Source organism: Polypterus senegalus, chromosome 6 (assembly GCF_016835505.1).
Source record: "Polypterus senegalus isolate Bchr_013 chromosome 6, ASM1683550v1, whole genome shotgun sequence".
Taxonomy (NCBI): domain Eukaryota; kingdom Metazoa; phylum Chordata; class Cladistia; order Polypteriformes; family Polypteridae; genus Polypterus; species Polypterus senegalus.
Window position 1 is genome coordinate 179,575,937 of NC_053159.1, and position 14,529 is coordinate 179,590,465.

The 14,529-nt window shown below is 40.4% G+C and overlaps 1 protein-coding gene across 1 annotated transcript in view; it reads right to left on the reverse strand.

Moving 5' to 3' along the window:
• Window positions 1-14,529, reverse strand: part of LOC120530679 (dynein heavy chain 11, axonemal-like) — a 645,801-nt gene that overhangs the window by 597,904 nt on the left and 33,368 nt on the right. Inside the window, 1 exon segment of the mRNA XM_039755100.1 lies at window positions 3,284-3,451. Within this exon segment, the coding sequence (XP_039611034.1) occupies window positions 3,284-3,451 (168 nt within the window).

A 14,529-nucleotide genomic window follows, 5' to 3' on the forward strand; every position in this document is an offset into this window, starting at 1 on the left:
AATTTATAGCTATAGATTACGGTATTGCCTTTTACCCCCTGTAAGTTAACATGAGATACAGCTTGTTAATTAAGTCAGGGTGTGTTTAGGAATAGGCACATGGCTAGCATGGACTGAAAGACCCTCGTGCAGTTAGTAAGTGGGATAGGCATACAGTTTTCTGAATGATTAGAAATGGTTCAACTGTACTAGCAAACGTAACAGAATGAAGCAAGACATATAAGCTTTAAACAGGAACTTTTGTTTTCTTTGCTATATCAATTCTTTCTGTATTTTTGTGTGAACTGTTTTACCTTGAATTTTTATTAAAGCTTCTAAAAAATGAAGATATTTTGTCTGTAGAATCATTTCAACGCGTCAAGCTAGTGCCGGAATCCCATGAAGCAAACTAAAGCTGCAGAACTTTGGTAATTTCGGGTAAACGCAGCTACACTATCATTAGATCTGAGCGTCACACTGGGTGTGAAAACAGTGCTAAAATAGTTAACCCCGAGTGTCACTCAAACAACTGTATAGACATGTCTCACATAAGCGTTAGCCCTGAGGATTACTCAGGCTGTAAAAGTGCTAACAGCATTAGTCCCGAGCATTACTTGGGCAACGGTGTAGGTAAAAAACGTTTTTCAGCAGCCCAATTGTTGCCCACTCTTGACAGTGATATGAGTAGTGATGCTGGAGAGCCTCACATCTGCAGTAATGAATCTGTCTTCAGGAAATGAAATTGAAACAGACAGTGAAACCGAAAGCAATTCTGATGAATCCGAAAGAGACACTCGCGTTTGGGCTTCTGTTGACAACTAAACTAACACCACCTCGTTTTGATTGTGTGGGGCAGCCAGGAATAAAAGTGGATGTTGACAGCCAAGATCCACTTACTTACCTGAAGTTGTTTCTTGATGATGACGTGATTGAAAGAATCAATGTTTAGACCAACCATTATACTGAACAGTGTCTGTGTAAATAACCGCACACCAAAGCAGTTTTCCCATTCAAACATCATCATTATTATTATCATTATTTTATATTATTATTATTATTATACATCATTACTATTTTTGTAGCATTATTTTATATAAGCATCAGTAAAAATTTGTGTCACGCAATTTGGACTGAAAAACTGCAGATGCATTGTGGAGCTGCAAATTTAGTGCTGTGTCTCTTGATGGATGAGCAGAAAGTAGTCAGTGGTTAGATTGTTCAAATGCTGATAGAAACTTTCTGGAACATCTCATGACAGCTGATGGAATGTGGGTGTACAGCCATTATGGGCTTTTTTTTTCTCAAAATTGAAATCCACCCTATTTTAAATATTAGAAAATTCACAACGGCACCTATGCCACTTTCCATAAAATGAGTTCCAGTTGGAAAAACAATTGGGAGCGATGAATAAATAGAGGTGGGGTGTACCTTAAAGGAGACAAATCTGATTAAGCTGTAAGCATATTAACATTTTTTTTTTAAATGCTCACCTTCTTTTTAGATAGACCTCATACTGTTAATGTGAACTGCCCTTGTAGTTAAATTGCTTTAAGAGTCCTGTAAATTCAGTTCATCCTGGTTGACTTGAGCAAAATTATCTATACTAATAAAAGGCAAACCCCTCACTCACTCACTCACTCATCACTAATTCTCCAACTTCCCATGTAGGTAGAAGGCTGAAATTTGGCAGGTTCATTCCTTACAGCTTACTTACAACAGTTGGGCAAGTTTCATTTCGAAATTCTACGTGTAATGGTCATAACTGGAATGTATATTTGTCTATATACCGTAATAGAATGCAGCTCGATAGCCGTGGGAGGTAGGGTTACGGAGTTAGTGCCTGCCTATATAAGGCCGTCCATCAGCGGCAATCCAATAGAAACACTGCCACTAAATATTCACGGGTGAAGGACTGTGCTTATGCAGAGGAAGATGAGATGGTCAGGGTGGTGTTTGGCACAAACTCAGCGAAACTGCAAAGGAAACTTTTAAGTGCCGGGTCTTAGCTAACATTACATAGAGCCGTGGACATCGCACGACATGGCACCAGCACAGCTGGGAACCTTCGATGCAAGAACACCAAGTGGCTCACGTGAACTGACGCAGTGCACAGACAAAAAGCAACAGTTCCAAAGAGTGCTGAACAAAAACCGAATTACACAATTGAGAAGGCAGCAAAAAAATATGAAACGTGTGACACATACAAGCATATTCATAAGTGCAGCTACTGCGGAAACAAAGCACACGGTGGAAAAAGTCAATGTCCCGCTAAAGGAAGACAGTGTAAAAACCTGTGCATGCAGTGTGTCAGGTCTCAGATAAAGAAGAAGACGAGCTGTTTATTGATGCAGTAAGAAACGAATCGATGAATGAAACCTGTCATCTTTACAACGATTGACAAACACGGAATGTAACTTGAACACAACACATCCTACAAATACGAACCTGATTGAAAGAAATAATGATAATCAAATCCTCGATGACAGCAACACTCATCACAGTCACAAAACAAATACATTGACAATCATGTTACGTTATTTTTAAAATGTCCCCTTTTCTTTTTCATAACTTCTTTAACACACTACTTCTCCGCTGCGAAGCATTCTTCATACTCTCAAATAGACAAACCACACGCCGCGGCGCAATGGAAGAGGCTTTGCCTCTAGCGCCGACGTCCGAGGTTCGATTCCTGAGAAGGGGTGCACTGAGTATGTACGCCTGATGACCCCAAAATTAGGCCGAAACACGTGTCGTGTACTCTTTGCATTATTACACAGTAAAACTATTTCAATATATATATATATACATACATATATATACACACACATACATATATCAGAGCTTCCCGATTCAGTTTAGCCTCGCATCCCCTTAGTTTGAGACGTATGAAAAAATATGCGGTTAACGCAGAAAGACAAATCACCAATTGAAGCTTTATGAATAATGGATACTTTATTCGCCATCAATGATTGTTTTGGTAAAGCCATACTCAGTGTATTCATTAGACGGTAAAACGGTAAAAAAGTAAGAGCGAGGGGAGGGTGACTTATTGAGGAACGCAGGCAAAACCAAGGAAGACAAAAGCAATTCTGATAAGATGCATTAGCATTTGCATAATTAGATTTTTTGTTTGTTTTGTCTTTCTTTATTTACCATGAAGGCCCATCTCTTCACACTGCTTCACTTTTGGCTCAGTTACTTGTTTCCAGTGGCTAAATTGTCCATGAGCTCGGTGTCATGGCTTGATTGACAACCTGGTTCATACGTGTTAAATAACTCACACTACAATCAAAGGTGGTCTTACCGACTGTTCGTAATCCAGCGGATCGTATTTGCTTTCCCTTAGGGCTCTCCAGCTCTCATGGAATTCCTCATTCATGCTGTAAACCATTTCACTCAAGATCTTCCCTCGACAGCCACCAATTTCAATGCGCTCCAGCTTGAGAAAGTCTAGTGCAGAGGCAAACAGGGTCTGAAATGCAATTGGGAAAAAGAAAATTTAAATGAAGTTGCAAAGTTGGCCTTAGTGAAACAAAATAATAATCACATATACAGTATAAAGCTGAATGTGTGTTTGTTTGTCCACTCATCCGGGTCTGGGTCACAGGGGCATAAGCCAAGGTGCCCAGATATGCCTTTTCCCCACCACCTCCTCCAAGACCTCTGGAGGCATACTGAGGTATTTCCAGGCCAGCTGAGACATATAATCTCTCCATTGTGTCCTGGGTCTGCCCCAAGGTCTCCTCCTGGTTGAACATGCCTGAAACACCTTTGCAGTGAGGCATCCAGGAGGCATCCTAATCAGTCGCTCCATCCACCTTAACTGGTTCTTTTCAATGCAGAGGTAGAGCTCTTCACCATATCTCTAAGGTTAAGCCCAGACACCCTGTGAAGGAAGCTCATTTCCACCCCTTGTATCTGTGATCTAGTTCTTTGGGTCACTAATCAAAGCGTGTGCCCATAGGTGAGGGCAGAAGCATAGATCAACCACTAAAACTGAGAACTGTCTTTCAGCTTGGTTCTTTCTTCACAATAACTGACCAGTACAACATCCGTATGACTGCTGACGCTGCTCTAATCCACTTGTTGATCTCTCATTCCCTTCTTCTTTCATTCGTGAACAAGACCTCAAGATACTTTGTACTTAAACTCCTCTGCATTCCACCCTTTTATGGATGAGAACCAAGACCTCAACTTTGGAGATGCTGATCCTCATCCTGGTTACTTCACACTTTGCCACAAACCAACCCAGTACTATGTGTTTGTTTGTTCGGAATGCAAATCCACACTGTTGAACCTATCACTGACCAATTCTACACACATTCCCAATTTGTACAGAGGAAGACCACAAGCTGTGTTTCATTCCAGACTATGGCCACATACAGGTCTGTGGAATCAGAGACAAAAGCATTTACTGGGTTAATGGAGTCAGAATCGGTAAAAATGTACTCCCACTCCGAGTAAATGTAATTATCCAATTTCACATATACTATTTGATTAAATCATTTTTTCTTCTACACTTTTGATAAAGATATAGTTTCTTTGTTAACTGTGTACGTTTTGTCTTTTGTTACTCAATTTTTCTAACATCTTTAATGAATAACTAGGGGGCTTTGCCCTCTGCTCGCTTCGCTCGCCAACCCCCATTTTTGTTTTTCCGGATACACACTTTTTTGTTTGAATTGTTGCTATTTCATTAGTTTCACTTTTATTTCAGAACTTCTATAAAAACAATATCTGGAATCTTTCGAGTCCCAACGTGCTGAATCTTTTTAATGAGGTCCATGAGACGTGTGTTTAATGACTTTGTACCCTAATTCAGGATAGGTTTCTCTGTTTGGAATTTCAGCCCAGACAAAACGATCGACATCATCAGCAGTTAATAATTTTTTTGCAAAGTAACCAATAAATTGCATGTGAGGTAAACTCCGTTTTTGAAATTCTCTGACTTAAACTTCAAAGCCTTACAATATTTACATACTTCTGACATGTCACCTGTGTCCATATATTGGATTTCTATTCACCTTTTCGTTATTTCTCTGAGTAATAATTTCTCTTTCTTTGCGCTAATACGATGTTTGCTTTCTTTGTTTTGACCCTGTCGTTGTTTGCTGCTTTCATATTCTGTATTTTGCTCTGTTTGTGTTTCGCGCCTACGTTTTTTTTTTTGAGTCTTTTGAATTCCAGTTTTCATTTTCTCTAACCTGCTCTCCATGTGTTTGGCCCCCTTGTTTTTTAACCTCTTTATGACGTTTTACTTTGTTTTCTACTCTTTGTCTTTTATTTCTGACCTCACTTTATCCTGCTTTTTTTTCAAGGACACCTGGTCCTTGGTGATTATTTTCCCATTTTCGAGTAATAGTTTTCGTTTGTTTGCACCACTGCGATCTTTACTTTCTTTTTTTTATACTTTCTAATTTTCCTACTTTCATATTCTTTAACTTTCTCCACATGTGTATCGCGACAGTCTTTTTTTTTGTTTTGAGCCTTTTGAATTCCACTACTTTCATAATCTCTAACCTGCTATGCATGTGTAAGGCACAAACGTCCGGATTGGACCTGCTTTTTTTTCAATTCCACTTGTTCCGGGCTGATAATTACTTTCCTTATTTTCTGAATTTGCACCTAGATTATTATTTTTCTTTTTTTGTCTCTCCAACAGTCCTTTTCTCCATGCTGCTTTCTTAATCCTTTTAGTCGTCTACGTTTCATTTATAACGTATTGTCCTTATACGCTTTATGCGCGCTGAGAGCCCTGGATCTGTGTGTGCTCAAAGCCAAAACACGACTGAGTGTGTTGGTGCCCGTGCTCTTATTTGGTTGTAAGCAGGGCGTATCTTACAAGAATCTCATGTTCTACGTCCTCGCGAGACGGTCCTGGGTCAATCTCTTGGCACAAAGTCTCATGTTTAAGGTCCCCGCGAGACACTCCGTGGCCAATCTCTTTAGCCTCGCGGGTCTTTTAAGTGTCTTCCGTGATCTTAACATGAAGATCACGTCTCCTCGCCCTACTGTTTCTCTCCTGGATTTTTTTTATAATAGAGAGATATAAAACCAACACAACAGCATCAGTACAGCTTTTAAACCAAAACTTGAATAAGTTAGAGAGCTAAAAGGTAGCCTGCTGATTCACAATGACAATCATGAAATGTCTTGTATCTTGTATGTTGTGTGCTTCCAGTCAACATACGAGGTGTGGCAGAAAAGTAATGAGACTGATTTTTTATTTACCAAAGTTTTTATTTTTTCAAACATCAATGTTATCCCCTTCAAAGTAGTTCCCTTGGGCAGCTACACACCGATGGAGACGTTGTTCCCACTGTTGGTTGCAGTGCTGGAAGTCTTCAACCGGTATAGTCTTCAGCATGTCCGTTACACTCTTTTGGATGTTTTCTAAAGTCCAGAAATGACGTCCTTTGAGGACATTTTTCAGTTTAGGAAAAAGGAAAAACTCACACGGACTGAGGTCAGGTGAATAGGGGGGCTGGGGAACCACAGGAATGCCTTTTGAGGTCAAAAATTCTGTTATGGAGAGGGCAGTTTTTCGGCACCATTTTGGCACAGACCATTCGCATGTGCGAATGTTCAGTCAAAATTTGATGAACGGTAAATCTGTTCAAATTTAATTGTCCACTCAACATTCTTAATGTTAAACGACGGTCTGATCTCACAAGAGTGTTCACACGTTCGATGTTTTCATTGGTTTTTGAAGTTGAAGGCCTCCCTGAACGGTGTTCATCTTCAACGTGTTTTCTGCCCTCCAAAAATGATTTGTGCCAGCGAAAAACTTGAGCTCGGGATAAAGAATGTTCCCCATAGGCCTGTTTTAACTTTTCAAACGTCACACTTGCCGTTTAATGGCACAACGTTGCTCCAAATTCCGCTGTTCCATTTTGCGTGACGCACAACCAAAAACACAACTTCGCTAATAGCAGTCAGAAAAATCACGTAGTTAACGGAAGGAGTTGAAACTCGCACTGAGCTATGGGAGGGTACTGATACACGCGCTCTATCAAGGACAACAGCGCAGCGTTGCCAGATCGCTTGCAGTGTTGCCAGTCTCATTACTTTTCTGTCACACCTCGTAGTAAATACAGGAGTCTAATGACAAATTAAGGAGTCAGATTCGGTGTTACCATAAGTTGAGAAGTCACAGTGAAAGGTATCATAATTTGTAAAAGTCAGAGTCGGTGGTACCATAAGTTGAGAAGTCAGCTGAGGGATCGGAGTCAGAGTCCGAGTCGAAGATTTTGTGTACTAACTCCATAGCCCTTACCACACCTGCAATTTATTAGCAAAGTGTACCAGGAGGTGTTTCTGGGTACCAAACCTCTGGCTTGAAAAAACAAATTCAAATGAAAACCATTATAAATTGAAAGCTTCATTACAAAAAACAATCAAACAAGCAGGAAAAGGGAGTAAAAGGATAAAAAAAGACCTTCTTAAAGAGTCAATCCAAGGCGAACAATGTTTCAATATGAAATACAAATGCAGAAATCCATAAACTGAGAGTGAATTTAAAAAAGGAAAAATCAAAGGAAAACAACACTTAATTAAGAACTCAGATAACGCTTAATATTCCACTGAAGGACCAACTCCCCAGCCTCAGAAATAAAAGCTGAGGGGGTCCCTTCTGCAGTGATGTCAGTGCGGTCCCACCCACAAAACACAAGCAATGTCAGCACATTTAAAGACACAGTATATAAATACTAATTAACAAACCTAACAGAAATTATATAAAAACAAGAAAAATAATAATAGCAATAAAAAGGAAATTACACATAAATCTTCATAGGTCCCTCTCCCTTTTTGAGATTTTAGGCCCTTTTTTTTGAGTGGTTAGGACTTGTGCCTTTTTGAAGGATTCAGCTCTTTTCATACTCTACTAGGCCTAATGTCCTGCACAATGTGAAAAAGAAAGACTGTTTTTTTTTGTCTTTTGCATATATGAGTCTGTCGTGGTGAAAAAAGAGCTGAGCTGAAAGGCAAAGCTCTCAATTTACCAGTCGATCTACCTTCCTACCCTCACCTATGGTCATGAGCTATGGGTAGTGACCGAAAGAACGAGATCGCGAATACAAGCGGCTGAAATGAGTTTCCTCCGCAGGGTGTCTGGGCTTTCCCTTAAAGATCAGGGTGAGAAGCTCAGTCATCTGAGAGGGGTTCAGAGTAGAGCCGCTGCTCCTCCTCATCGAGAGGAGTCAGATGAGGTGGCTCAGGCATCTGATCAGGATGCCTCCTGGACGCCTCCCTGGTGAGGTGTTCCGGGCACGTCCAACCGGGAGGAGGCCCCGGGGAAGACCCAGGACACGCTGGAGGGACTATGTCTCCCTGCTGGCCTGGGAACGCCATGGGATTCTCCGGAAGAGCTGGAAGAAGTGGCCGGGAGAGGGAAGTCTGGGCTTCTCTACTTAAGCTGCTACCCCCGCGACCCGACCTTGGATAAGCGGAAGAGGATGGATGGATGGATATATGAGTAGATGGACGTTATCCGAAATCAAAGTCAAAACCTTTGCAGGGGTCGATATGAAATTCACTGTAAACCAAAGCAAAACTTCACTTGAGATGTTAATCAAAGCAATACTCAAAAAGCCATTTCAAAATGTACGAAATACCAATGATAACACTGCAAAGTTTAGATAGATAGATAGATAGATAGATAGATAGATAGATAGATAGATAGATAGATAGATAGATAGATAGATAGATAGATAGATAGACACTTTATTAATCCCAAGGGGAAATTCACATAATCCAGCAGCAGTATACTGATACAAAGAAACAATATTAAATTAAATAGTAATAAAAATGAAAAAAAATTAAAATAGAATTAATGTTCGCATTTACTCCCCCGGGTGGAATTGAAGAGTCGCATAGTGTGGGGGAGGAACGATCTCCTCAGTCTGTCAGTGGAGCAGGACGGTGACAGCAGTCTGTCACTGAAGCTACTCCTCTGCCTGGAGATGATCCTGTTCAGTGGATGCAGTGGATTCTTCATGATTGACAGGAGTTTGCTTAGTGCCCGTCGCTCTGCCACAGATGTTAAACTGTCCAACTTTAATCCTACAATAGAGCCTGCCTTCTTAACAAGTTTGTCCAGGTGTGAGGCGTCTTTCATCTTTATGCTGCCACCCCAGCACACCACCGCGTAGAAGAGGGCACTCGCCACAACCGTCTGGTAGAACATCTGCAGCATCTTACTGCAGATGTTAAAGGATGCCAACCTTCTCAGAAAGTATAGTCTGCTCTGACCTTTCTTACATAGAGCATCAGTGTTGGCAATCCAGTCCAATTTGTCATCCAGCTGCACTCCCAGATATTTAAAGGTCTGCACCCTCTGCACAGTCACCTCTGATGATCACAGGGTCCATGAGGGGCCTGGGCCTCCTAAAATCCACCACCAGCTCCTTGGTCGTGCTGGTGTTAAGGTGTAAGTGGTTTGAGTCGCACCATTTAACAAAATCCTTGATTAGTTTCCTGTACTCCTCCTCCTGCCCACACCTGATGCAGCCCACAATAGCAGTGACATCAGCAAACTTTTGCACGTGGCAGGACTCCGAGTCATATTGGAAGTCTGATGTATATAGACTGAACAGGACCGGAGAAAGTACAGTCCCCTACGGCGCTCCTGTATCGCTGCACACAATGTCAGACCTGCAGTTCCCAAGACGCACATATTGAGGTCTGTCTGTTTAGCATGTGTCCATAATCTTGGACAACCGAGAAGTGTGCAATGCTGACCTTTATACCATCACTGATATGATACTGCTCTGAAGTGCAGACTGACCAGCGAGTGAGAGAATGAGATTGTACAGAAAAAAGGAGGAGGCGATGAGCATCTAAGCCAAAGGGCTGAGCAAAACGCTTCGAACAAAGAAAACAGATAAGGTCGTAATCAAAGGAAAACTCAAAATAACACACATCAAAGTCTTTTAGGAGTCCACCAATTTGGACAGCAAGATAACCACAATGACAGCTACTGACATCGTTGTGTCAAAGGCATCTTCCAGGAGCATACGTTATAGCAACTGCGAGTTACACGTAACAACTAAGCCACAAAATGGCAGCATCCAATGTAAACAAAAATGTTGTTGTGGTTTAATTAAAAATAATGGCATGTATAAATCTTCCCATTTGGGCTTCTGAGTTGCACAAAAAGCCAGGCAGACAAGAGGGAACTGGGCAAAGAGATCCTTATTCTGGCACTTGAAGGAACAGTACTGGAGCTTTATTCATTACGATCAAAGAGAGACATCAACACATCGTTCTTCAAGAAACTAAACTCAAGTGTAACCTCATGTATCTGGAATTTGCGGTGCCCACATATTCAAAAAGTGACTCTACAAAGACTTAAAGTAGAAAGTGGCACGGCACTACCTCATTTTCAGTTTTTATTACTGGATGGCAGATACCTTGAAATTGGCACAAATTGCAGAAACTTGGTCAGCAATGGAAACCAAATCCTACTCTACATCTTCTTGATATTCACTGCTTTGTCCCCTGTAAATACTAACTTTCATCAATCTACAAACACTCCAGTCGTCCACCAATTAGTCTGAACCAATGTACGGCCACTTCAGGGCAGAGAAGCTTCAATCTGTTCCTCCTCTGCACAATAATTTCAACCTTCTCAAACATACTCAATATTTAACCTATAGAACACACTCAGGATCAAGACATTTGGAGATCTCTATATACTGTAGATTAACGTATTTGCATCCTATGAGCAATTACGCTTGCATTATTTGTCTCAAGGGGAAAATTTGTTTTTTAACAGAAGCTCTTAGATCACTGAGTTACTTTGAAAGCTTGCATATTGTAACCATTTTTAGTTAGCCAATAAAAGGTGTCATTTTGCTTGACTTCTCACTACATTCATAACGGCTGACATGGTACAACACCCTGGTACTACTAATAAAAGGTCTTTAAATAAATAAATAGATAGTTAAATAAATCTTCTTATCTTTCCATGGTCTTGTTCCTGCCTGTTTATCTGAATTGTGTGTTTTACCCCAGCCATCCAGAGTGCTCAGATCTTCTGGTCAGTTGTCTCCTGTTGTCCCCCGTACCGAGTGTCAAACTAAGGGGGACAGACAGGACTTGTGCTGCTGCTGCTCGCCTGTGGAACTCTTTACCTCGTCACATAAAGGAGTCGTCTACAATTCAAAACGAGATTAAAGACTCATTTCTATTCAGTTGCTTTCCGTGACCTTCAGTAATACTGATGGTTTCCTCATTGTGATTATGTAACATTACTTCTATTTATTATTTATTTTATTTCTATTTATGTTATTCATGTTAATTGTCTGTTTTTCTCTTATTCTATTATTGTAAAGCACTTTGGCCACGGCATTCCTATGTTGTTTTAAATGTGCTATATAAATAAAGTTGACATTCTTATATACACTAAACGTTATGCCCTTTACAATAACGGGCGCTAGAACAGTAGTGCATAAACATTATTATGAACAGTCTGTATTAAATGGCAAGGGACCTTGACCTCATTCTGTTTCTTGTCTTAATTTGTTTTTTGTCAAAAATATTTTTGCATGAAGCCTAAAGTAAAATAATAATAAAAATAAAATAGAAACGTATGAGACAATACAGTATGTATAATTAATATTGCCTTAGTGTAAAACTTTGTAACAATCTGTAAGACACAATATCTGAAGAAGATATTTAGGTTGAATTTTCTATTTTTTTACCTCATGAAATTTTTCTGTACAATCTCATTATAGACAACATTTCTTGTAAATATTCTGTCTGAGTTTGGGAACAGTTTGTCTTGTTCAGGACCATCTACAACCTTGACAACAACATCTGCAAAACTTCTTACTCTTGATAATGCCACATATAACTGACCGTGGCTGAATGCTGGTTCTGGCAAGTAAATGCCAACTTTTTGTGTAGGTTTGCTCTTCTGAGTCTTTCTCTTTTAGCGTTTTTCTGACGCTCATTTTCTTTTTCTTCAATCGATCTATTTGCTCATATTTTTCTTTGTCTTTCAGCCTTTCTTTTGTTGATGTTTACTTGCTGAGCTGACCGTTCTTCCAGGAGATGTTGCTTATATAGGATTTGATTGTCCGTGTCTTTTGTCCAACTTGACGTGTCCTTTTTTTTGGGTGGCATGTTGTTAGTAGATACGTCCGTAATATTTTCTCCTACAGTAATACTGGCTTGTATGTGGCTGTAATATGCGTCAATGTATTGCGTGTCTTTAATTTTCTCTCCCAGTAATACTGGTTTGTATTTCCGTAAAATGCCTGTAATTTTCTCTGACAGTAACACTGGCTTTGATGTCCGTCATATGACTTTAATTTTCTGTCACAACAGTGGGCAATCAGCAGTGTCCCCAGCAACTGATTTAATGTGCGGCGTGTAGCTGATGATCGTGCCTGAGGCGTCTCCCCAGCAAGTACTGTTTAGTTCCCCATTAAGTATTTTAATCTGTGCTGGCGTGCAGCTGATTATTTAATGTGTGGCGTCTTCCCAGCAACGGATTTTATGTGCGCGGCCGCGACTACCCAATCAGCACTCTCCCCAGCAATGGTGTCCTTTATTTCTTATCATGCGCGGCCGTGGCAAGGCCATTCACCGTGTGCCCAGCTTCCAGTGCGTGTGCGTGCGCACTTCACCAGAAGACACCTGGACGCACACAGGGGTTTTATTAAAGAGGATGCTGCCATGGCTGTCTGTTTGTCTGTCCAGAATGTCAAATCGCCTGTGGCTTGCAAACTGTTTAACCTATTGACCTGAAATTTGGCACACATATACTACGTGACCTCTACTGTCCGCTTTCAGGATGATGATTTTTATTACTCTTTTTATTTTTATTTTATTGTAGGATTAACTCTTGGTAGCGGCCAGCGGGGTGGCTGTGTGGTACATGTGTACGGGCGCCGTTCTCATCCCTACCACCTTCGCCGTCGCTTCCCCTACCTCTTCATATCTTAAATCATTCTTGAGGCAGATTGAAGACTTAAGTGCCAGCTTAAGTGAAAAATGAAGAGAAACATACTAAGTAATTGCAACATAAACACTGACTAAAACAGTTTTAACGCAAAAAGTTGCAGACAAAAGAAGAGACGCAGCGAGCCGCGTGGGTGGAGAAAACAAGAGCTGCTCAGAAAGCAGCAAGCGCATCAACCTCTGAGCAAACGAATACTAAACTACAGAGAAAGAGGATAAAAACTATAAGAAAAGTGTATTCACTGCACATTATCGTGCAGTCCGCCGTTACTCGTAAATAGATAGTTAAATAAATAAATACACACAGTATGGTCTGAACGCATACCAGAATGACTAAAAAGAAAATGTCTGACAGGGCAGTGCCAGTCACAGTGAGGCACTATACAGGTGTATAAAGGACCCTCATAGCGTTTCTTGACACACTTCTGCTGAATAATTTGTTGTCTGAAAGTCCTCAGTGTTAGTGTGTCAGCGAGAATTGTTCATAATGGCATTCAGTTTTGTTTTAATTCACTCCTCCTCTACATCCTCCGTGGGGTCCAGAGTGCATCATATAACTGAGCCTGCTCTCTTTAATGAATTGTTCATTTTCAAGCAACACAATTTTTCTAATATTTTCAAATTAGAAATTTTGTTAAAAGAAACCTACGCAATTTTCCATGACCTCCCACCGATTTCTATTCAGGAGGCAATGTTGGTCAGTCTAGAAGACTTACACAGCATCTCCTTAATACATAAAATATTTCAAAGAAACCTCTTTAATTATCAAAGGGTTTGTTGGGAAAAGGACCTTTTAAATTAAAATCTCAGGAAAGAAGTACATGTCAGTCATACACAGAATCCACTCTAGCTTTATTTGTGGCAAGCACTCAATAAATCCACTTAAAACATTTCATCGATCACACTAATCTTGGTTACAATTGTCCAAAAGGAACCCAGGGCAAGGTCCAAGCTGAGAATGTCGCCATCTAGGTCCAACACCGCTAGGCCTTGTGTTCTGGGAATGCATTAAATTAACATCATTTTGGATCAAAATCTTTTAATACATATCAGATGGCATTGATGTCACCATCACTCATAATCCATTAACGGTAATATTTGGTGCACTAGCAAATAGGCTTAAAGTGGACAAGCACAAAATGATTGTAATAGCCTGTAGCACACTACTAGCACGTGGACGTATCTGCTTAACTGGAAGAATCCCAACCCACCCTCAATAACTCAGTGGGTAACCAACGTTCTATGATATTCTATGAAATTAGAAAAAAGAAATCTGATTCTCGTTTAGGTGATCTGTCCAAACACTTTTGAGGTGCATTCATATACAGTATATAATGTGCAAAGCACCTATTGCAATAGCCCGTGTCTGTCCGCATGACACAACTTGGCTGCTGTGGACAGACTTTGTTAAAATGTGGCACACGCTTATTATTCAGAAAACTTTCTCAAGGCAGTTCAATTTCCCTTGAGATATGTCAAACAAATTGCTCTGTACACAGTTTTAAAATGTCAGCATTTCCCATTTAAAAACAATTGCAAACTCATCTGTAAGAATACTCAGAAAATACAGTGGGATGCAAA